The sequence below is a fragment of the Lynx canadensis genome, chromosome C2 (genome assembly GCF_007474595.2).
Source record: "Lynx canadensis isolate LIC74 chromosome C2, mLynCan4.pri.v2, whole genome shotgun sequence".
NCBI classification, from domain to species: Eukaryota; Metazoa; Chordata; class Mammalia; order Carnivora; family Felidae; genus Lynx; species Lynx canadensis.
Window position 1 is genome coordinate 24,256,389 of NC_044311.2, and position 23,526 is coordinate 24,279,914.

A 23,526-nucleotide genomic window follows, 5' to 3' on the forward strand; every position below is an offset into this window, starting at 1 on the left:
TAGCCATATTTCAAGTACTGATGGCTGTTGGATGTGACAACACAGATGTAGAACATTTCTGTCATAAAAAGTTTTACTGGACAGTGTTGCATAGCTAATTCATTGTTACATATTTGTGTATGATAGGAATGTCTGCATTTTATTTTTTATTCATGGTGAATTTTTAGACATGGTCTATGTTAAATACTTTTATTTCCTTCCTCTGCCGTTAGGAGTACTTTCGTGAATTTTTACCATACACAAGTCTCATCTGAATTTTTGGTTGAATTTACTTATCACCTTACATTGTAGTGGGCAGCTTGAAATTAGACTACTTGAAAATTGTTCCTATATTAACGACACACAGAAGTGATTTTACAAAGTGAATTTGTTGGTTTTTAAATTTTTTCTTAAAGACCATCTTCTCCAAAGTTCCCATTTTGAGAAAAATAACTGCCAGTCCTCTGGTCTGACATTGATCACTGCACGTTACAAAGTTAAGATTCCTAAATGCTGGTCTCTTTTATACAGTTTCCTCTAAGCCCATTTTTTACTTAAATAAAAAAAAAAAAAATCCTTAGGGGAATGAAGATCTTACAAGCAGTTTCAGAGCAGAATTGATTTTGGTTTGTGTTAATGCAGACAATCTGCCCAGTGTTAAAATGTTAAAGAGAAAAAAAAAAAAACACACAAGCTGCCATATTCGTGTGATCACACCAAAATAGCAGCTTGTATTTATATTTTCAGTCTCCTCGAGGTGGACTGCAGGCACACATGAATGAGTGGATGTAGTTGGTGTTGTGTTGTGATTTTATTTAATGCAGGCAAACTACATGCTTGTGCATGCACGACCAGCCCTCACATATGCACTTGTTCACAGCCGGGGAAGTGGAAACTACAACACAAGCCGCTCTCTAAGAGTTGTCGGCAACCTGTGTGTGTGTTTCTTAAATATTAAAGAGGGGAAAAACAGATTTTCAGGAATACGAGAAACCATTCTCCTTGTCAAATGGCCTGTAGTCCTGCCTCATTTGACAACATTTAAGGTAAAAACAAAATATTTTATTGTTATTATAGTTGCATATACATATTTAGAAGTCTGTGTTTTCCTTTACCGCTCCTGTTTTTAACATGTATCTTTCCCATTTCTGTTTCATTTAGGCGTGCAGATTCTTACCACACATTTATTCTAATTTATGGGATTTTTTTTTTAATTTGAAAACAATTCTTTAGTACTTGAGTGAAAACGTTAGATGTATTTGCTGCAGGTCGCACCATCATCGTGCTTTGGTCAGCTTCCTGATGCCCCTAACCTTTGGACTTCGGGAGCAGTGCTACATGCAGCAGCAGTTACAGATCTAGCACCACGGGCTCTTGACCACAAGCGGTTTTGCTTTTGAGATCCTCCTTGTTTTACATTGAGCCAGTTTTTTCAGCACTGTCTGTGGTTGTGGGTTCACATACTAATCGTCAGAGGGTTCAGAAGTCAAGTCTGGTGGGTGGTCAAGAAATAGTTCATCCTAAAATATTCCTACTAGGCACAACCTGTTTAGTAGTGTAACGTAATCTTTTCAGAACTTAAATGCAGGTTCAGAATTGAAGCTCCACTGGTACTTTAGGGGTAGATGCTTTGAATTGCTTTAAAATGTTTTAATTATTGAAAAGCTGCAAAATCAAGTCTGTATTTTCAGTTGTGACAGACTCTTACATATAAAGTGCACACATCTATCCACCTGTATATTTTTTTCCTAATTTTTCACCTTTATGGTATAAGTAGAAAGTTCTTTATTTTTGTTTTTTTTGAGGCAGGAGGCAGTGAGGTAGAGGGCTTGCTATGTAACTCAGAGCACTGGAGAACTAGACAGAAACTGTGATGAAAATGTCTAATTAGATGGTGACACCTACCATCTCCTGAAACTCCAGCCCTACCCGCCTTTTCCCCACTATGCGTTCTTTCATATTTCCTGTCCTCTAACCCTTCTGCTTCATCATCTCACTTGTGTGGTGATTTCAAATCCCTACCTTCCATCTAAGACTCTCAGAGATTTTCTGCTATCCTCTTGGGCTGGATTCTGCCTGTTGTCATCACAACAGATTTCTACCTCCCCCCCCCCCTTTCCTTTTTAAAATCAGTGTTCACCTTCAGTTTATGGCCTGTGGAAACTGTACGTTGCTCTTGTCTTTATTAATTGCAGAAACAATGACACAACTCTGGCCCGGCCTTTCTTAGGCTTCACCTTCCCACCTCTAGTCCCTGAGTCCATAGATTTCATTTTTTATCTTTCATTGGCTTGTTTATAGGTTTGTGGGTTCAGTAACTCATTCAACAAATACTACTTGGAAAATTACTGTGTCCTAGCTGCTGTCCTAGAAGTTGAAGGCCCTGATAAAGAAAATAATGCCTGTTTTGTTCTTTTACCAGTCATGTACATTTCATTATAATTATCTTTCTTTAAAAATATCTGTCAGATGTCTATTATCTGTACTAGATTTTCTTGAGTGCTTAGTTCTTATGCTTTGTATCTTATATTTTGTATGTTTCTTCAGTGCTTCATTCTTATGCTTTGTATCTGGCTCTCATAATAGGCATTTGTGTTATCGGTAGTCCCCTAATTAAATCTTTTTATTTTGCAAATCTGGAAAGTTGAAACTAAGAAAAAATAGGACTTAGGAAAGTATAATTTGTTAATGGCCAAAATGGAAATAATACCTAGGACTCCTAGTCTTTCCATACCTCTGTAATATTTTATGTTAATGTTGTTTGCCTAGACTTAACACTTTCTCAATTCAAGAAACATTAAGTGAATACCTTTTATATGCAGAGCACTCTGTGGAGCGAACAGGAGATGGAAACATAGGTGAGTTATATAAATCTTCCTCAGAAAGAGGTGGAGATTAAATCAATGCAGTTTGTACCCTCTGGGCGTATATACTCTAATGCAGAGTTCCTCAAGGCTGGGAGCACTGACCTTCTGGGCCAATTCTTTGTTGTGAGAGGCACTCTTGCACGGTGTGGGACGTGCAGCACCATCCCTGACCTCTCACTGCTGAAGGCTCTGTAAGGCCTGGTGTTAAATCTTTATAGGGCCTCAGGGTGTCCTGTCTCACAGAAGGGTTCTCTGAGGCACCACTTTAGAGCTTTCTGAGTTCTTAACAAAAGATTTTACACTGACTCCCTCGGTTTCATCTTTAGACTTTTTTTTTTTTTTTCAAACTGTGTTTTAGATTTGATCTTTGCCCAGAAGCACTTTCTTAATGTTAGCATTATTTGCTGGATAAAGAGGCTGAGAATGAGAAGTTTTATTTTCAAACCCAGCAAGTCCTAGAACCTTTATGTTTAGCAATTCTCTCTTTTGCTTCTCTCCTCTTTCATTCTACCACAAGCAACAAATATAAATCAAGCAGCACCTTCAACACTCTGCCTGGATAGCTCCTTAGCGAGGTTACCCAGTTTATGTGGTACATTTTCAATTTTCCATATAACTAGAGGCTGCCATGTTGCTGCTACACAATAAGGAACCTTCTTCCTCCATTTTTCCTATAATTTTTTCCTTACTTTCATTTAAGCTTCACTGGAAGCCTCCTCATGGGCTCTCTTTTGCTAGCAGCCTTTTTCACAACCTTTAATCTTTCACTGGAGCTATATCCAAAGTCCTTCCAGCTTCTGTCCAATCCCATAGACACTCCTACCATGTATTTTATAGTTTTTTAATAACATCCCAGAATCAGGTATCAAAACCTATATTAGTTATCAATTGCTGCATAATATGTCAACCAAAACCTAGTGACTTGAAACAATGATCATTTATTTCATAGTTGCTGCACATAAGCAATTTAGAACAGCTTAGCCAGAAGGTTCTGGGTTGGGAGTCTTATGAGTTTGCAGCCAGATATCAAGTGGAGCTGCAGTCATCTGAAGGCTTGACTAAGGCTGGGGGATCCATATTGGTTCCTCTCCATGTGGATCTTTCCATGAGACTGCTTAAGTGTCTTTCTCCAGAGAAGACTTCTCCCAGAGCAAGCAATCCACGAAGGAGGATGTTCTAAAGAATTTGCAGATGTCTTTTTAAAGCCATTGCACTCCACGGGTAGCTTCCCAGGCCTCCTGGATGGCCTTTTTCCTCCTATCCACATGGAAGAGGAAATGTGCATGGGGCCTGACTGAAGTGGACGTGACGGTTGAATTTTGTGGTCAGTCATACATCATTTCCACTCTCATTTCATTGGTTAGCACTCAGTCACATGTCTACAGCTAAACTGAGAAAGAAGCTGGGAAATTAATTCCAGCTGTGTGCCTGGAAAGACGAGAAAGCAGATTTGGTTGAGTAAGGAAAGTGGTGCAATCATCAACCAAAACACGGAGCACAGGAAGAAAAAGTATGCCTGCTTTCATTCTGTGTGAAATTGCTCCTCTTCATGGTTTTTGCCTGATTTTCCACTTTTTCTCTAATAAAACAATAAACCAGAAGAAGGTATTATCGTTATTTTGGTGTTTAATAGTATTCGAGGGAGTTTCCATCAGCTCATTTTAAATTTTGGATGAATGCTTGTTTTGAAATTCTGTTCTTGAAGTATGGGCATAACACCAGTTATTGTTCCTTCAAGTCCTTCTGTGCTTCTCTGTCCTACTGCATGATTATAAACCTTCACCAAGGGCTTTATTTTTTCCCCTGGGGCATCTTATTGAATACTTGCATCTTCAGTAATTCATCTGGGCCCAATGCTTTGTCTGTTTTAATACTTCTAATTACCTAATTATGTACTATAATGCGGTGACAAAGCCCTTTATCATTTCACTCTTTTCTTAACCCTTTTTTTGCTTAGAAAATACATATATTTTTTTTGTCTTTTTGTTGTCTGAGGAACTCTTCATTATGGATTGCCCAGAAATTTGCCTGGCTTCTCTTTATTGTCTGTGTGTAATATGATGGACCATTAATTGCCCTGTTGAGTGTCTTTCTACTTATCTTACATCAGCCACCTGGGTTCCTGGTTATTGGCGCTCTAAAGCTGGTGTGTAGCTGTTCCTCCTCCCTCACTTGATTCCTTCCCATATACTGCAGTCACATGAGAAGATACCCAAAAGGCATGTAGAATAGTCTGGTTGTTGTAAGTTACTTTTTTGACAGAATTAGTGACTTGTCTGTCGTTCATGGATCTTAGATGTCCACAACAAGTATCCACGAACTAATGTAATGGGATTCAACAGGATTTTTCAAAATTTTGCTGACCTTACTTGATTGAGGATAAGTAAATATTGATGAAGGGAAAGTTTTCATTATATATGGGTTTTACGTAATAAAGGAGGATAAAATGATAGAATTATAGTTTTACTATTTACAATCTCTAATGAATTAATAGGTCTAGGCAATGATCACCAATGGTTGCTAGCATCATAAAAAGAAAGAAGCTGATATGTGCATCCTGATGGAGGTACGCAGTACAAGCCGTACGAGAGATCTATTGCTGCATCGTAAACCACCCCGAAGCTTAAAACAACAGCACTTACTTTGTAGATGAATCTAGTACGTGGGCAGGGCTGAGCCGGAGAGTTTGACTCTGTTCCACATGATGTTGGCCAGACCTGCTTAAAAGTTAGGGGCTGGAATCGTTCGAAGGCTTGTTCACTCCCCTGTTTGGCTATTGAAGTTGGCTCTCAGGGGAGGCCTTCTCTGCAGCTGTGACCAGAACATCTCCACAAGGCCCTCCCACGTAGCTACTTGACTTAGGAGAAGCATGGTGTCTGAGTTCCAAGGATGGGTCCAGACAGAGAGCCAGACAGAAGTTGTGTGACAGCATCACTTTGTGAGAAGCTAGTCACTAAGGTCAGTACATATTCAGATGGAGAAGAGTTCGATTCCTCCACCTTTTCATAAGAGAAGTGTCAAAAAATTTAACATGTATGAAAACCATCAATACCACCCATGAAGAATTTTGTTGAAAATTGAACTTGAATTTGATGAAGTCTGTAGACCTAACTACCAGTTTATAAGATATATAGGAGGAGGAGGAGACGTGTTAAATAACAAGATAGAGGAACAATAAGTAAAATTCAGAATGTGGGAAGTTTCTACAGGATAAGTAACCTGGCTTCTTTAACAAATACATTGGAGAGAGAGAGAGACAGGCGGGGCGGGGGGGGGGGGGAATAAATCTATAAAGTAAAAAAAATCTAAAGAGATACATCAACAAATTGTAGTGTGTGGACATTTCTTGGATTGTGACTTTGAACAAACTGAAAAAAATTAGGGAAATTTGCACATTGCCTGGATATTTGATTTAATTAATGGATTATTACTTTTATGAGTTGTGGTATCAGAATGGTACGTGGTTATGTGTTTAGAAAGCCCTTATCTTTTAGAGATACATACTGTGGTATTTATAGATGTGGCATCTCAGATTTATTTCAAAATGCAGAATTGAAGGAGGAATATATATGAAACAAGAGTTGATTGGCAATGAAAGTGAGTGATGGATATATCGAGTCTACTATGGTCTGTTCTCTAGAAATGTTTGAGTTTTCTATAATGAAAGGTCTTTTACGTCTTATAATGAAAACTAGAGTGCCTACGAATTTTGGGTTATTTCAAAATGCAGAACAAAACACACACACCAAAGTTTTATATCTCTTGGTATTAATTTTTAGTATGTAAAATTTGTCTGATTATAAGTTCCTTTACACATCTTGAGAGAGAAACTGCTTTATTTTAAATTTGATCACTTAAGTTAGAACTGAAATACTTTTTTTCGTCAAGAAAACTCTTAGAGTCCCTTGGAGAGCCCTCATTTCTCCAGGCCCCCGGCTTGGGGTGTCCCCGTTCCCCTCGGTGGGACACCTGGCTCCCATCTTGGCCTTCCCTCCCTGGCTAGGGGGTGGAGGCGATGGGCCTGGGACGGCCAAGCCTGGCTGGGTTGACCCTTGGACCTTGCAGAGCTTCCAAGGCCCTCCTGGTGATTCAGGAATCCTGGGTGTTGGTCCAGGCTCTGAGGTGTGAGGGATTCCTCCATGCCCCGCCCCACCATTTGAGTTCTGGGTAGGATGGCTACTATGGACATCAGGTTGGAGTGGGGCTTGTACCCCCGTGCCCCAAGGTAGCCTAGAGACCTCCCAGGTAGAGGGCGAGTGGGGAGCTGGGGTGGAGAGAAACTCCAGTGGCGGGGGGCCTCCCCCAGCCCTGGGCTGCCCCACCTGAGGCTGTGAAGCCAGAAAAGGAGAAGCTGGAGTAAAATCCTGAAGAGTCCCAGGACATCAGAGCTCTGCAGAAAGACCTGTAATGACTCGCCAAGCTCCTGAAACAGAAGAGGATCGCTCCGGGATGTATTTAGGCCGATGTGGGGCTCACCCTGAGGGTTCTCTTTGGGAAGGTGTTTAGCCAAATGACCGTCTGTTGTTTTGAGGCTCTGCAGCTCAGTTTTAAGAACTTGTAATCCGTGTCCTGTGCTGCAGAAGTAGGAGGACGAAGCTGACAATCGTGAAAATCTGCAGGAGATAGGCAGAGCAGAGGCCCTTGTGCAGGCTCCAAAGAGTAAGTGAACAAGTATGAAGAACTGAGGGACAGTCAACCTGGAGGACGTGCTCCTGCAGTTCCCGAAACCCACCCTGCGGCAGATGAGCCACACAGCCCAGCAGCTTGGGCTGGAGAGGGATGTGCTCCGAGTGTGTTTCTGCAACCCTCGCCAGAAGGGCAAACGTCCAAGCAGTGACTGTTTGCTGGGAGAAGATCCTGAGGCTGCCGGGTCACCTTTCTCAGGGGCACCGGCATGCTTTCTTCTGGCAACAGGGCCACATTTTGGTACCCCAGGCTACAGGGGCCCTCACTTCACTACCCTGTGCTCCTCATTTCCTTTCCCTCTGTGTCTATCACCACCCTGGGCTCTCCCATGCATTCAAACTGTGGTGCCTGCCCTTCCCAGAAATGGGGGTGGGGGGGGGACTAGGAAGATAACCCGGGGTTTATACCAGGGCTTTGGGATTACATTCTACATTCACTGAGAATGGATTTGGGAACACAAAGGGTGTGTGGGTAGAGGGTTTGCGGGGGAACTGGTTGGAGGGAAGGTAAAGTTCAAGGATGCTCTTGTTTTTAATCCTCACATCACTCATCACTTTGTTCTTTTTTTTTTTTTAACATTTATATATTTTTTTTTTAATTTTTTTTTTTTCAACGTTTTTTTTATTTATTTTTGGGACAGAGAGAGACACAGCATGAACGGGGGAGGGGCAGAGAGAGAGGGAGACACAGAATCGGAAACAGGCTCCAGGCTCCGAGCCATCAGCCCAGAGCCTGACGCGGGGCTCGAACTCACGGACCGCGAGATCGTGACCTGGCTGAAGTCGGACGTTTAACCGACTGCGCCACCCAGGCGCCCCTAACATTTATATATTTTTGAGACACAGAGTGAGACAGAGCACAGGAGGGGCAGGGGTATGGGGTCAGTACACAGAACCCAAAGCAGGCTCCAGGCTCTGAACTGTCAGCACAGAGCCCGACGTGGGGCTCGAACTCACCGACCGTGAGATCATGACCTGAGCCGAAGTCAGATGCTTAAACTGACTGAGCCACCCAGGCACCCCTCTCATCACTTTGTTTTTAAAGAAGTCTGGGATACAGTTTAAAAAAAAATTTTTTTTTTGGCAATATTGTCTAAATTTCATCATGGAATATGTTACTATGACTTTCTCTTTGGTTTTATCTATACCAGAGTTCCACTCTCACTTATTTCTATTTCCTTCCCATTTCCTGGCCAGATTTGGAAATTACCTCTCTTGGACTTCCATTTTCTGATAATAACATAACTTATCCTCAGTCCCTATTTAGTGTGAATTTTTTTCCCTTTTATTTGCTTATCAGATATTTGGCTTGAAATAATCTATAAACTTCTACAGTTTTAATTCTTTTTTTTTTAATGTTTATTTATTTTAGAGACAGAGAGAGCACAAGCAGGGTCAGGGCAGAGTGAGAGGGAGACAGAATCTGAAACAGGCTCCAGGCTCTGAGCTGTCAGCGCAGAGCCTGATGCGGGGCTTGAACTCACGATTCGCGAGATCATGACCTGAGCCGAAGCCAGACGCTCAACTGACTGAGCCACCCAGGTGCCCCTAGAGTTTTAATTCTTAAGTTGTTTTTTCTACCTCATCTTTACTGAAGTTACTACCATTTCCTTTTTTTTTTCCCCCATGATAAAAGGCCCACCTTGAGCCTGTATTCTGTGATTTTTATTATTGTTTCAAAAGTAAATTTGCCTTTCCAATGATATTTGGGTTAGAATGGTATTCAAATTGCTTTCCTATCCTGATCAACACCAGGTGGCATGGGGTAAAAGAAAGCATAGAAGTGTAATGAATGGCAGGGAAGCTATTTTGAAACTTAAACCATATCATCAAAAACTGATTATTACTATTCCTAGAAAAGCTACTCACTGTACTTTTCTCCCTCTTATTTCTGATTCCTATAGATGGTATGTTATGTCTTCTGGTTTGAAGCCTGACAATAAAACAATCAAATATTTGTTGTGGGAAATATATTACTATTCAGGTGTATTCATCAGCCTTTTGAGCTAGGTTCTTCTTGGTAACTCTGAACTCATGGAATTTTACCTAAATATGTTTATTTGGCCTATTTATAATTGATGAGTGAAGCGGATGGAAAGTACTGCTCCCCTAACTACCCAGTAATGTGGGGGCAGGTATTAATCACGGTGTCTCAGAATCCTTACCTGTGACCTTCTGAGTTAGACTAGATAATCTCCAAAGACTTATTGAGCTTAAATCTTCTCTGAATAGAAGTTCTTTTTCGAACTTCTTAAATAGCATAAACTTTTATATCTTTTAAAAAACTTTTCTGTATCTCTCTACATTACTTATTTGGTGCTATGAAACCATCAGAATTTAGAGAACAAGTCACACTTTTCTGAAAAAGAGGGTATCGCGAAACTCCATAAATTGGCACTTTAGGATTGTAGATCGTGTGCTGTTGCGTAGATATGCTGTGTCTGCCTAATACACATTTTTAGTTGATTGGGTATTTGCTAAAAGTGGGTAATTTAAATTATCTACCTGCAATTTAATTCTTGTAGCTCTCTTGTTTTTAATCTTGCAAGTGGTTAGTATGCATTTAAATGAAACTATGAATCGGTATGTAATATAATTTACATTTTTAGTAGTTAGGTATTAAACTCTTACTATATAGTTCATAGGTATTTGTTACAAAGTGAGTTTTTAGTACTTTCTTGCACAATCACTTCAGATTGCATCAGCTACACAGAATGTGGTTGTGCCATTGTGTATGGTAAATTTCCAAAGATGAGTTAAGGGAGGGGACATGCAAAATTGGGAAGCCATATGATCTAAATCATGGGGCAGGAAGCCTACTTTGAAGACATGGCTAGGATGGTAACTAGGCTTACTGTGGTGATCATTTCACAGTATATATAAATACTGTATCATTATGTTTTACACCTGAAACTAATATAATGTTGTATGTCAATTATACCTCAAATTAAAAAACGAAGACAGGGCAGATTTAAGTCCTCTAATGAGGAAGAAGGGGGAAATAATTTCACTTCTCAGAAGGATTAATCTGTTTTTACCTTAGTGACTAAGTTTTCCCAAGAAATTTCTCTTTAGCAATTTATTTTAACTACTTACATGTCTTTCATCCTGATTACTTTAATTTGGGATATTTGACTTCTGTCCCACAGAAGTCATTTAAAAAGTGCTTGTGTTTCTTTCCTACATCAGTGCATTTGACACCTTTCTGGAACCCCTGTGGCTTTTATGAAACAACATTCTTGCCCTGAATCTACTTTCAGGGTAAGTTTTCTCTTCTTTAGGAGCTAAGGTCACTTGCACCTAGTCACACTTCCTTGCCTGAGTAGGCACTGTCCAGAGGGGTCATCAAATTCAGATTTAGGCAGGGATGTGAGGTAATCTTGCTCCCCCCCATGGGTTTGTTTTATTACTGGCATCCAAAAAAGAGGCTTCCTTTCTGCAAGAAAGAAAACCAAATATATGTGTCTGGGGACAATTGCACATCAAAGGGAATTTCAAGCAAAAGTCACACAAACAGATGAAGATAAGACAGGCTTTAATTTATTATAAAAACTAGGACCGGAAATGAGATGCTTCACAAACCACTAGTAGAGTTAACCCAGGAACCCAGCCTGGACTGGGGAGAAAATTGTAACTCTCACAGGGAGGCAGAAAAGGATCAGGATGAAGCATAAAACAGCTGAAGTCTCCTGGAAAAGGCAGTAAGCCATTATAATATGAAGTAAAACAACCAGTTCTGCTCTTTAGAGGAGGCATTAAGGAGTATTTTTCTGTCTTGATGATGCCCTGTGCCTCCATATCTTGGGTACTCTTCCTCTTCAGCCTCTTTCCTGTCCCTCTTCTGCCCTAGTTCCAAAGCCACCTAATTCACTTCTTTATCACCTGAAGTACCAGTACTCAGAGACTAATGATCACCTCTATTCCTGCACATTTACTGCTTGCCAGGCACTGTTCCTGGTGCTTTAATGTTATCTCATCGTGGTCACAAGATCAGCATTATTATCCCCACTTAATAGGTGAGGCAGTTAAGCAATCACTTACTCAAGATTATATACGTAGTAGTTATGCAACCTGAATTTGAACGCAGGCTTTTCTTCTCAGGTTTGTTATTCCTCCCCTTCGCTTCATTATAATGCCCTCTTGTTCCTTCCTGTAATCTCTCCTCCTTCAAGGCTTATTCCCACTTAAAGTTACTCAGATACTGTTTTCTTTGTTACTTAAATATTCAGAAATGTAGAGTCACTCTGTTGTTTGTCTTCGTTTGTAAATTCAGCATTCAGAGCTCTTTCCGGACCTGCCCACCTCTTCTTCTGTCTTGTTGTCCTTCTCTCAGCTGGCAGTGCTTCATGGAAGTACTTTTCTTTCTCATTACTGATTACCATACTGTGCTGTACACGTGGAATACTCACTGCTTTGTGTGCCTTCATCTGTCCTTCTGATCTGCTTCTCTTTCCCACTGATAGTGCATCTCCTCCTCTCCTACAAATCTTTGTTCAAATCTTTTGTGCTTGAACCTATTTGACTGTTAACTCCTAGGTGATGTAATTTCTTCCCTTATATATTCATTGTGTATTATTGCTATGTATTTGTTCTTTGGAGTGTGCAGTTGTATATTCTTTCATTAAAAACAACAGTGTAAGCTCCTTTCAAGTGGATACTGTGCCCTTTTTCTGTTTGACATTACCTCAGAGCACCTGGCAGGGCTTTTGATCCAGAGAACATTTAAACAATACTGACTGACTTGTTCCATTTGAAGTCTGCATTTTAATCAGACAAAACTAACAGGGTGGTCATGTATAATAATTTAAATCCTGATATTTGCATTAAAAAAAAGATACTGATTTCTTCAAAAAGCTGATACATCCAAAATTACATTCTGGTCCTAAAAACCAAATGGGCCCAAAGGCTAGGATTCATTTTGCTTAAGAACTGTTGTATCCACTGTGTGAGGACTTGAAGCATATGGAGACATTTGAAATATTTAGGTGTTGAAAGGTATTGTTTCCCTCTGTATCATTTCTCATCCTTTGTTCCTTAACATTGTCAGTCTCACCAGTGGCGTAAGTTAGTTGCATGGCAAATACACGCTTGTACTAACACATAAAGTAACCCTTGATGCCTCTTAGAGATGAGAGTTTGAGGGTATTTCTTGGAATTGTGCTAGTCAGTTTTAATCCTGTGTTTTCTTTCTTCAGGTTTCCTGAAATGCAGTTTTTCCAACAAGAAAATGTGAGAAAAATTCTTACAGATGTTCTTTTCTGTTATGCTAGAGAAAACGAGCAGTTGCTTTATAAACAGGTAATGAAAATATCGTACAGGTGGCATCCATTGACTCAAAATTTTCTATACAGCTTGACAAATGATAGAGCAATAATGTAGCCTTTATTGTATCCAAAGTTGTATCATAATAGTAAAGCAATCAGAGAGCTGCTTGTCAGCTGCATGGTGAGAAAAGTAAGCTCATTGAAGCACATATGCTTCTTCCTTATTATAAGACATTCCACCAAATTGTCTTCTGTAAGGCGTTCAATCTTTTCTTTCAACTTTTGGGAGTTTGTTTATAAACAGCACCTTTGAAGCCAATCTAGTAATAAAACTTTTCAGAATTGTATATATAAATAGTGTTTATAAATACGTGACCTGCCGTGTAAAAAATAATCAAGTGTCCTTCCACTCTTTAAAAGTTACTGGTGATACGACTTCAGAAAGTTCCTGTAAATTTTTGGAAATTTATGATACTCCTTGTTATTCAGGTATCTGATTCATCCCCCATTACTAAAGGACAGAAGATTGTTGGGTTATGTTTTGCTCTCACTGAAATGTGAATTAGTTATTTAATATATAAAGAAGTATCTAGGTTTGTACTTAAGCTGATGGTGTTCCAATAAAAATACACGAAGTTGGATATTTTTATGTATTCTCAAAATGTATAGTAAGTGGGAAGTCAAACCAAATTAATAAATTCTCTAGCAGTCAAAAGTTATGTATGTTCAACTGATAATCACTTAACTTTAGTGTAATAAAACAGAAAACACTGTATGATCAGAGCAATGTATCTATTTAAAAATTTTTTTAATTTTTTTTTTTAATGTTTATTTTTAAGAGGGAGGGAGAGACAGGGCACAAACAGGGGAGAGGCAGAGACAGAGGGAGACACAGAATCCAAAACAGGCTCCAGGCTCTGAGCTGTCAACACAGAGCTCGATGAGGGGCTTGAACCCACAAACTATGATGAGATCATGACCTGAGCCAGAGTCGGATGCCTAACTGACTGAGCCGCCCAGGTGCCCCTAAATATTTTTTTAAATTTATTTACTTAAGTAGTCTCTACACCCAGTGTGGGGCTGGAATTCACAACAGCGAGATCAAGTGCTGCGTGCTCTTCTGACTGAGCCTGTCAGGCTCCCCTAGAACAATGTATTTAATTTGAAATAAACTTGATCAGTTTAAAGATAATAAACTAAATCATATTACAATGGTCCTAAATAATGTATTTGTTGTTATGTACATAGAAGACCCAAGGGAACTAGTTTTATCTTGCTTTTAATGTTAGTAATATGCCTTTATATTAATTACATGGTGATAATCAGCTTTCAGAATGGGAAATGGAAAAAATATATCTCACTTATAATGGCAACCAAAACTTGAAAGTGACTTGAAATAAATATGGCAATGTAGGTATAAAAGCTATATGAAGAAAATTATAATATTATTGAAGGATATAAAGCAGGGGTTGAATAAATAGAAAAGTGATAGCATGTTTGTGGATGAGAACACATCAAATAAAATGAATATCACTTCTTCCCAAATTAATATATAAATATATTAGCATTCCAATTATAATCTAAGAGATAGGTAAACTTTTTAAAAACTGGACACAGTTATTTTAAATTTAGTGCACAAAAGCTTTACAGTAATTAATGGAAATAATATAGTTTAGTGGTTAAGAGCATTGGGTGTGGGCTTATATCTGTTATTTGAATCTCAGTTCAACCAACCATTTACTAGCTACATAATCCTAGACATTTTACTTAAATTTTCTAAATCTTTGTTCTGTTAGCAGTAAGATGAGGGCAATGACAGTATTGACTTTGTAGAGTTAAAAACACATAGTGCTCACTAAGGGTTCTTGTTTGTAGTTGGGGTGGTTATTACTATTACTATCATTGTTAAATATGTTGGAGTTGCCACAGAATTTAGGGGAAGGGGAGAATGGTAAAGGCATTTGGCAAAGAATGGCAATTATTCTGTAAATATTCTGTGATCAAGCCAGTATAACAACAGTGTGGGAGTCAACAGAGATCAGTGGAATAAACTAAGAACAGGTCCAGTTACATATGGATTCTTTTTTTTTTTTTTTTAGTGTGTTTATTTAGAGAGAGAGAAAGCGAGTGGGAGAGAGGGAAGGTGACAGAGAGGGAGAGAGAGAGAGCGAGAGAGAGAGAGAGAGAGAGAGAGAGAATGAGAGAATCCCAAGTAACCTCCATGCTGTCAGCACAGAGCCTGATGTGGGATACAAAGTTCAAAGACCAAAAACCAATCAACCAACCAACCAACCAACCAATCAAAAAGGAGACTAGGAGAAAATAAGTATCAATGTAGGATTTTTGGAAGCAAATAACTGAAAACCTCATTCAGAATAACTTCAAGTCTAAGGATGTTATTAACACACTTTGCAAGAAGTCTAGGGGCAAAATGGTTCTGCAGCATTAGTTCAGTAGTTCAGACTCCTCATCAATGATCCAGGTTTCTTTCTGTTTTTCTGTTCTCTCCTCATTGTGTTGGCTTTTGTCATCAAGTGTATCTCTTCATTGTGCCCTTTCTTCTTTCCAATATTTGAAAATACTGCACAGTAAAGGATTTGATGACAGTGAACCAAGTCATAATAAAATCATCCCAAGTTGTACATTTGTTTCTCATTTTTCTTTAGTGGAAGAAAAAAGTCAACTAAGGAAGTGTTGTAATAATGAAAACAAGTTCCACAGACAAGGAACAAAACATAATAACTGCACTCAGGCATTTATGATGTATGTGGCCCACTGCATTTGTAAGGAAAACTAAACGAGAATATGGAAGATCAGATTCTGGATAATTTAGACAAAATCAATCAATTACTGAAAAAGAAAGTATTATTAACCTACTCTTGGGAGTCACTTAGTAAGATTTAATTACTCCCTGTACATGTTTAAAGTCCTATAGATTCTTTACATAGAAATAATACTTTGCTAAAGAAGGACTGAATATTTAGCCAGATCAAATTTAAGAAAAAAAACCTTGAGTTTCATCACAAGCTGTTAAAGCTATTATTTTGTACTAGGTGACACCCCGTTTAACATCGACCATATTGTTAATAGTTATGGGATTTTATTGAATTAATGAGACTGTTATCATGTAGTAGAATGTCTTGCTGAGTTAATTGAAACTGCAGAGATTATATAAATGGTATTAATGAACTTTGACTGCCTGATGCCTCAGCTTTAATAAAGACTGCTTGGTGGGCTAAATGAACACAGGCAGATAAAAGAACAGGTTCAATTTTGTGAGCCTACAGGCTGTTGATGAAGAAAACTTCGTTACCTTTATGTTCAACTGGCATGAGTTTGGAGTGCAGTGACTACTAACGATCCAGCAGGGATAAAGACTTTAAGCAAGCAGAAATGCTGATGGTATAGATGAAAGCAAAATACACATTTCGGGAACCAATAAGTATACTAGACAATATATTGTGTTTTATTATGCTTTGTCAAATTAGAGCATATCGAATTTATGATCATTCTTTCTAAATAGTTCTCTTTTCCTTTAAAGATGCCTATACACTTGCCAGTTGTAATTATTAATCAGGTTTTACTAGTCTAGAATTAAGAGTAAAACCAACAATCTCTTCAAGTCTATTTGAGAAAATACCCCCAGTTTAGTTAGAAGTCAACAGTGAATTTGTAAAAGGTTGTCCTAATGATATTCAGGGAACTCTTAATTTCCATTATACAAAGAGCACCCTTATTGATTTGATATATGGTTTAATGTTCTCCTTTTTTTCATTTCTAATATTGTAGTTCAACTTTTACCAGTACATTGCTATATGGAGAGGTAGATATTTAACCAGCCAGTCACCATCCAGTGAATACCTTCTATGTGGTGAGCCTGTAGCAGGAGCTAGATTTTTGTATGTACACATAGATATAGTTTATCACAGTTTATAATTATATAGTCATTTCTGTGCTTATTTTATTATTGTGTGTCTTGATGTCTGGACTGCAAGCTCCATAATGGTTAGGAACTTGCCCACTTCATTTACATCTGTGTTCTCATCATTATCATAGGTAGCTAATAATTAGTTAATTTTTAGAGAGAGGGAGAGAGAGAGAAAGCACAAGTGGGGGGCGGGCAGAGGAAGGGGAGAGAGAATCTTAAGCAGGCTCCACACCCAGCATGGAGCTGGACTCAGGGCTCGATCTCATGACTCTGAGACCATGACCTGAGCCAAAATCAAGAGCCCAGTGCTCAACCGATGGGGCCACCCAGGCACCCCTGTTTTTGAAATATGAATTTGGAAGGTGAATGATGCATGAGCAAATGGAGACTCTGTATAGTGTCACAGAAACCAGAAGGAAGAGAAAATTTAAAGAGGGTTGGAAGATGCATTTAGGCAAAAACTCATTCTTGTTAAACCAGCCATTAGTTAGAGAATACATTGAGAGGGAAAAGACCCAATCAGAAGATCACCGCCACCATCAGCAACGACAAAAACCTAGTGAGAAACTAAGCAGTTTTACCAACTTTTGGGCTAGAAAATGTGTTGTTCTTTAAAATACCTATTTTCTTCAAGTTAATGTTAATGCAGTGCCAATAAAAATTGCAGTGTTTTGTTTAGCATTTTATTTAAATGATACTTCAGCGCACCTTCTAATTAGAATAGACAAGATAATTTTGAGAAAAAGAATAGAAAATATGGCAGACTAGAATATTTTGCAGCACAAGTCATTAAAATAGTAAAGTTCTTGTCAATAATGAACAAACCAATGGAATGCCAGTAAAAGCTGAGAAAAAACAAGCTCTAGCAATTTTTAAAGAATACAGCTTCACTGTGACATAAGATATCATCAAGATTAGAAGACAAATGATGAATGTGGACAAGCATATGTAACAAAAATGACTACAGGTTCCTATCCTGAGTTGGTAAAGAACTATAACAAATCATCAGGAAAAAGGAAACACTTCATTAGGAGAAAATGGGCAATTCATTAAATAAAAATGGTCAATGAAATTTTTGTCAGTCTCACTAGCATTTAAATAAGGTAAACCATTTGACTATGAAGTTTTAAAGGATTAAAATAAAACAAAACACTACAAGTTAGGATGTATGAAGTGGCAACTTTTATGCCCTAAAGTGAGGGAGTTCTTTCTGAAGGGCAGCTTAATTGTGTATATATCAGAGACTTTAACAAATGTCTTTACTCACTTACCCAGAAATTCTACTTCTAGGGACTTTATCCCAAGTTAATGATCAGAAATAGGCAAAAAGATTACCATAAGGATATCTAGCATAGTTTTTAATTTCTTTTTTTTGGTTCCTTCCTTCCTTCCTTCCTTCCTTCCTTCCTTCCTTCCTTCCTTCCTTCCTTCCTTCCTTCCTCCTTGTCTTTTTCTCTCTTTTTTTTTTTTTCCTTTTCTATAGGTACAGTAAATACAAGTACTATAGTAAGTAGCTTGTACTTTGATGATTAAATTATGGCACTTGGTGTTTGGAATACTTTGAGATTATTCCAGGAGAATAAACACCTCATGATGATTTTAAAGCATACTTAGCAGCACTTAATTCCATTTTTTTCTGGATCTCTACCATGCTCTTCTAAGGGATCATCAAATAGTCATTTAAAGTTTTGTTTATTAAGGACGTGGTTAATTAAAAAGATTGAAGTGGTGTGTGGTAATTTGTCTTAATCACAAGTAACTATTCAATGTATCAGAGATTATTTTGCACAAATGTCATAAAGTCCTAATTCAGGGCTAGTGATAACTTATGAATGAACTCTGATAGAGTTCACTTTCATCTTATTTTGTGCTGACCACTAGCTTTCTTTTTTTTTTTTTTTTTTAAATTTTTTTTTCAACGTTTATTTATTTTTGGGACAGAGAGAGACAGAGCATGAACGGGGGAGGGGTAGAGAGAGAGAGGGAGACACAGAATTGGAAACAGGCTCCAGGCTCTGAGCCATCAGCCCAGAGCCCGACGCGGGGCTCGAACTCACGGACCGCGAGATCGTGACCTGGCTGAAGTCGGACACTTAACCGACTGCGCCACCCAGGCGCCCCGACCACTAGCTTTCTAAGAATAGCCTGGTGCTTCTAGGATGTACAGAGGGTTGTGCGACTGCCCTTCCATCATGGGAAGTCTCTGCTTCCGCCAGTGAAACTCTTCTCTTTGCCTCCATATTTTATTTTTATTTCCTATAAAGGTGGTGTTTTGTCTTATTTTTTTAAATAAAAGATCATCCATAATTATTAAGCAAAAGGAAAGTGATAATTTACTCACTTTAAGAGGCAGAAAAGAATATAGTCTACTTTTAACTTGTTAAATATGTTTTCTGATGCTTAAGGGGGGAAAAACATTTCATTTAAAAGGCAAATTATTTACCTCTTCCACAATAAAGGATAAATAATGAATTTTTAGAGATAGCTTAGTAGCTAATATGCTTTTTTGTTTCTGTGCCTATTCGTGTAATTCATGGGTAACACCAATATAAGGAAAAAGAAAATACAATTGGTGAATTCACTAAATAAATTGAACAGTAACCTTATAGTTGAAGTAGACAGGAAAGAAATTATGGTCGTTTTCAGATTAAACATGTTGAAAATCATACTTCGAAAACTTTGTTTGCTGTCATACCTGCTAGAGATTGTTTCTTTTATTATCCAGCATTTCCAGCTAGCTGACTTCAGCTCTTCCTAAATCTACAGACATCCTAATTTTGAGCCATTATGTAATGAAAACACTGGATATAATTTCTTTAGGTCTACAGTTCTCAGTTGCCCTTCTTACTGCAGATCTTTACACTGTAGCTCATGATTATAATTTGCATAAATGAAATTCATATTTATGAGTACAGATCCTGAAGCAACTGACAGGTGCAAGGTTGTCTGCCATGCCAATTTATTGTTTGTTGTGTCATTTAAGCGAGAACTGTTCTCCATGTTTTAAAGAAGAAGAATTTGTGCTGTGGTTGAATTGGAATCAAATTCTAAAAGTAAATAAAATCTCATTTTGTAGCTTTTCATTTTATGCATTTCTCTAAAATATGGAAATGTTGGCAGTAAGGATCAGTTGAAGAAGCATTTCACTGAGCCTATTCTGTCCACTGGTGGACCCTCAGCATCTTCCCCCTCTCATTTGTCTTGCTCTTACGTTTCAGGGCATGCACGAGCTCTTAGCACCTATAGTCTTTATCCTCCACTGTGACCACCAAGCTTTTCTTCATGCCAGTGAGTCTGCCCAACCAAGGCAAGTTTTTATATGAGCTCCATCTGTTTTTTAAGCCTTGCGGTAATCATTTTAACCTCAGAATCTTTTACGTTGAAGGTACTTTTATAAATTGTAAACATTTGGTTGTGTTTCATGTGGCTGATTATTAATTCCACTTAGTAGTTGTAGTCCTATGGGCTATGGGCAAATTTGTAATTGTAATAGTATTTGCAAGTCACAGATCTGTGCCACAGGAAGACATTTAAGTAGCGGATCAAGAAGAAGAAATTTTGGTGTAATGGCAAAGTGCTATTGATTAACAGTATTCATATGTACCATCCTCTAATGAACCATTCTTTCACTACAAGCTTCACAAGCTTTAACTTGATCTGAGATCCTTTCTCCTCACCAGATTTGACTGAGTTCAGGTCATAAATAGGAGACCAGTACTCCAAAGAACCCCAGTCTATAAATAAACAAAAATGGTTTGTCATGTTTTTGAGATACATTAATGTATTCTTTCTAGCAAATAACTTTAGTAATTGTATTTAACCTGGGCTAATTGTTAGAATTTGTTTTCTAACTTTAAATGCCCTAACTGATGGCCCAGAGAAGTAGCCAGGAAGTATCTTGGGAATGGAAGCTGTGAGATTATAAACTTTTGTCAGAAGGATTCCATAGGCTGACCCATCCATATGCAGAACAGAAAAAATTAACACATAACATCTTATGTGTTTATCTATATGGTTTCTATTAATTAAATATAGCCATCCATTTTGCTCAGCATAAATTAGAGTCTTTGTTAAATTAACTTTTGTTTACTGTATTATAGATTAGTATTTTCTAGTTCATTTTGAGTTTCTCTAATTTTACTGAGTTTATTGGATCTGACTAGAGCACTTGTATCTTAATTACCCTTTATTCAGTTATTCTAAAGTATGATATGGATGAAGTTAGTATTGTGATCCTATTTTCATGCCAGTTTTTATCTTTTTCAAAATGTGTACATACATCATACTCCACAGGAAAGTATAGATGATTGAAAATTACTTTTAAATAATTTGGACATGCTGCTTTAGCAGTTTCAAGCCATTGAAAGGTAAAAGCAACACTAAAATTTGAAAGAGGTACTGTCACTGATTAATGGGTATTAAAATATAATAAAAATAGAAGCCGTTAAAAGAACAAAATGTTTTCATATGGTATATTTGACCAGTAAGTAAATATTTGTTTTGTTTTGTTTTAGAAAAACAAAATAGATTGTGAAGTAACCAATTTATTCTAGATCAGACACATTCAAGGAATATATTGTCACATTTTGTATTTTTTATTTGTAGCAATTAGTTATTTCATTGTGGTACAGACAAGGTACCTAGTTTGTTTTTGATCTTTCTAGAAAGAGAAGATTTCATTTGTTAATGGAATTGATTTTTTTATTTAGAAAAGATGATTTTTTTTATATACACATTATATGAAAGTTGGCTTATGAGTATAGAATAAGGTAACCTCTGCAGCATCCCCTTCTATTAAAAACATTATACATTTTGATTACTTGTATTGCTTTTTCAAGTGAGGAGATGAAAACTCTCTTGAACCCTGAGTATCTGGAACATGATGCCTAGTAAGTACAAAAGCTTTCTATTATGTTACTTTTTTACCCCATTTCTACTTTAATAAGGGTTTAACATTAACACTGTATTATTTTTCTAATTTTTAGTGCAATGTTCTCACAACTTATGGAAACTGCTGAACCTTGGTTTTCTACTTTTGAGCATGATGGTCAAAAGGTAAATATTATAGTACAGATATTTTCAATATATTTGGGGGGGGGAAACAAATGATTTCAGTAAGTAGCAGCATCTAATCAGAGAAGCAAAGCCATTATTACTACTATAAAAAACCAAAAACTTAAAAAGACTTACAGAATAAGATTGAATTGGGGATCTAAACCATGTTGCTAGTAATATTGGCAGATGTACAATGGTAGTATAAGAAATTGCATATAAAGAGAAAATTTATATGTATATGTATTATCCATGCAATAGATCTTCTTTAAAAATTATTGTAAATTTTAAATGAAGTGCATTTATCTACTTGATCTGTTGTTGTCCTAGTGAGTTGATAGACAGACATGTTGTTACTGAAATGCATAGATTAACTTTGTACCAGATAGGTTGTCTTATTTTTACTAACGCATCACTATTGAATTTATACATTTAGCATCAATACCATTTATCCTTACTCTCTCTTATTCTTTTTAACTATAAATTTTATTGTGTGATGTAACTGATATACCATAACATTCTCCTTTTTAAAGTGTACAGTTTAGTAGTTTAGAATATTCACAGGATTGTGCAAATGCCCTTACTATCTAATTTGAAAGTATTTTCATCACCATAGAAGGAAATCCCATACCCATTAGCATACTCTGCATTCTCCTACTCCCCGGGGTCTCTGGCATCACTGATGTACTTTCACTTTCTATGAACTTGCCTATTCTGGACATTGCATGTACATGGAACCATATCATATGTGGCCTCTTGTGACTGATTCCTTTCACTAACGTAAAGTTTTCAGTGTTCGTTTATGTTGTAGCACACATCAGTGCTTCATTCCTTTTCATGGCTGAGTAATATTTCACTATGAATATACCACATTTTGTTTATCCATGCATCAGTTGATGGACATTTGGGTTCTTTCCCTTTCTGGCTATTAGAATAATGTCACTATGAACATTTGTGTATAAACTTTGTGTCAACACATGTTTTCAGTGCTCTTGGCATTCTTCTGGGAGTAGAATTGCTGAGTTAACTGACATTTTAAGTAAACATATATGCTAACTTAGATCATTACGGTGTTTTCATGGTTATTACACGATATCGGAAAAATTGCCGATTATGCTGGCAAGGGATGTCATTAAGAGTTTTTGGTAAATTTTTTTCTATATGATTCATTTGCTTTATGTTGGTGTGATTGTTTGCATTCTGGTCAGAAACCATATATTCTTCTGCCACTTTATTCCATCTTTTAAAAACTGAAATGGATAACTAATGCTTTTTATGCCTTTGGTCTAGATCAGGGCAGACTACTGCCTGTAGGCCAATTTGGTCTGCCATCTGTTTTTATACAGCTTGGGAGTTAAGCATGACTTTTACATTATTAAATGGTTGAAAACTATCAAAAGAAGAATAATATTTTGTGACATATGAAAATTATATGGAATTCAAATTTCCATGTCCATAAAAAAAGTTGTACTGGGATACATCCATGCCTGTTGGTTTCCGTAGTGTCTATGGCCGCTTGCTCATTACAACTGCTCATTACAGAGTTGAGTAGTTGCAACACAGACTATAACCTCTAAAGCCTAAAATACTTGCTGTCTGGCCTGTACAGAGAAAATTTGCCGACCTTCAGCCTAGGTGATAAAGTCTTTCTTCAGCAATATGTCAACATTTTACATTCTGTCAGGATTATAAGAGGTGAAACTTGTAAGCATATTTGATAAACTACTGTGTTTTAGAACAGTGTATTTATT

The 23,526-nt window shown here is 37.5% G+C and overlaps 1 protein-coding gene and 1 pseudogene across 7 annotated transcripts in view; both read left to right on the plus strand.

Moving 5' to 3' along the window:
* The window catches only part of TBC1D5 (TBC1 domain family member 5), a 550,248-nt gene that overhangs the window by 315,768 nt on the left and 210,954 nt on the right, over window positions 1-23,526 (plus strand). For 4 of the 7 annotated variants that reach the window (XM_030328643.1, XM_030328644.1, XM_030328646.1 and 1 more), the window contains 5 exons: window positions 2,802-2,837; window positions 12,727-12,829; window positions 19,942-20,030; window positions 21,562-21,612; window positions 21,709-21,778. In XM_030328643.1, coding sequence (XP_030184503.1) covers window positions 2,802-2,837; window positions 12,727-12,829; window positions 19,942-20,030; window positions 21,562-21,612; window positions 21,709-21,778 — 349 coding nt within the window. The remainder of the gene's footprint in view (window positions 1-2,801; window positions 2,838-12,726; window positions 12,830-19,941; window positions 20,031-21,561; window positions 21,613-21,708; window positions 21,779-23,526) is intronic. The other 3 variants (XM_032594665.1, XM_030328649.1, XM_030328648.1) reach the window with 1 other exon arrangement.
* LOC115523773 lies at window positions 2,883-7,917 on the plus strand (annotated as a pseudogene).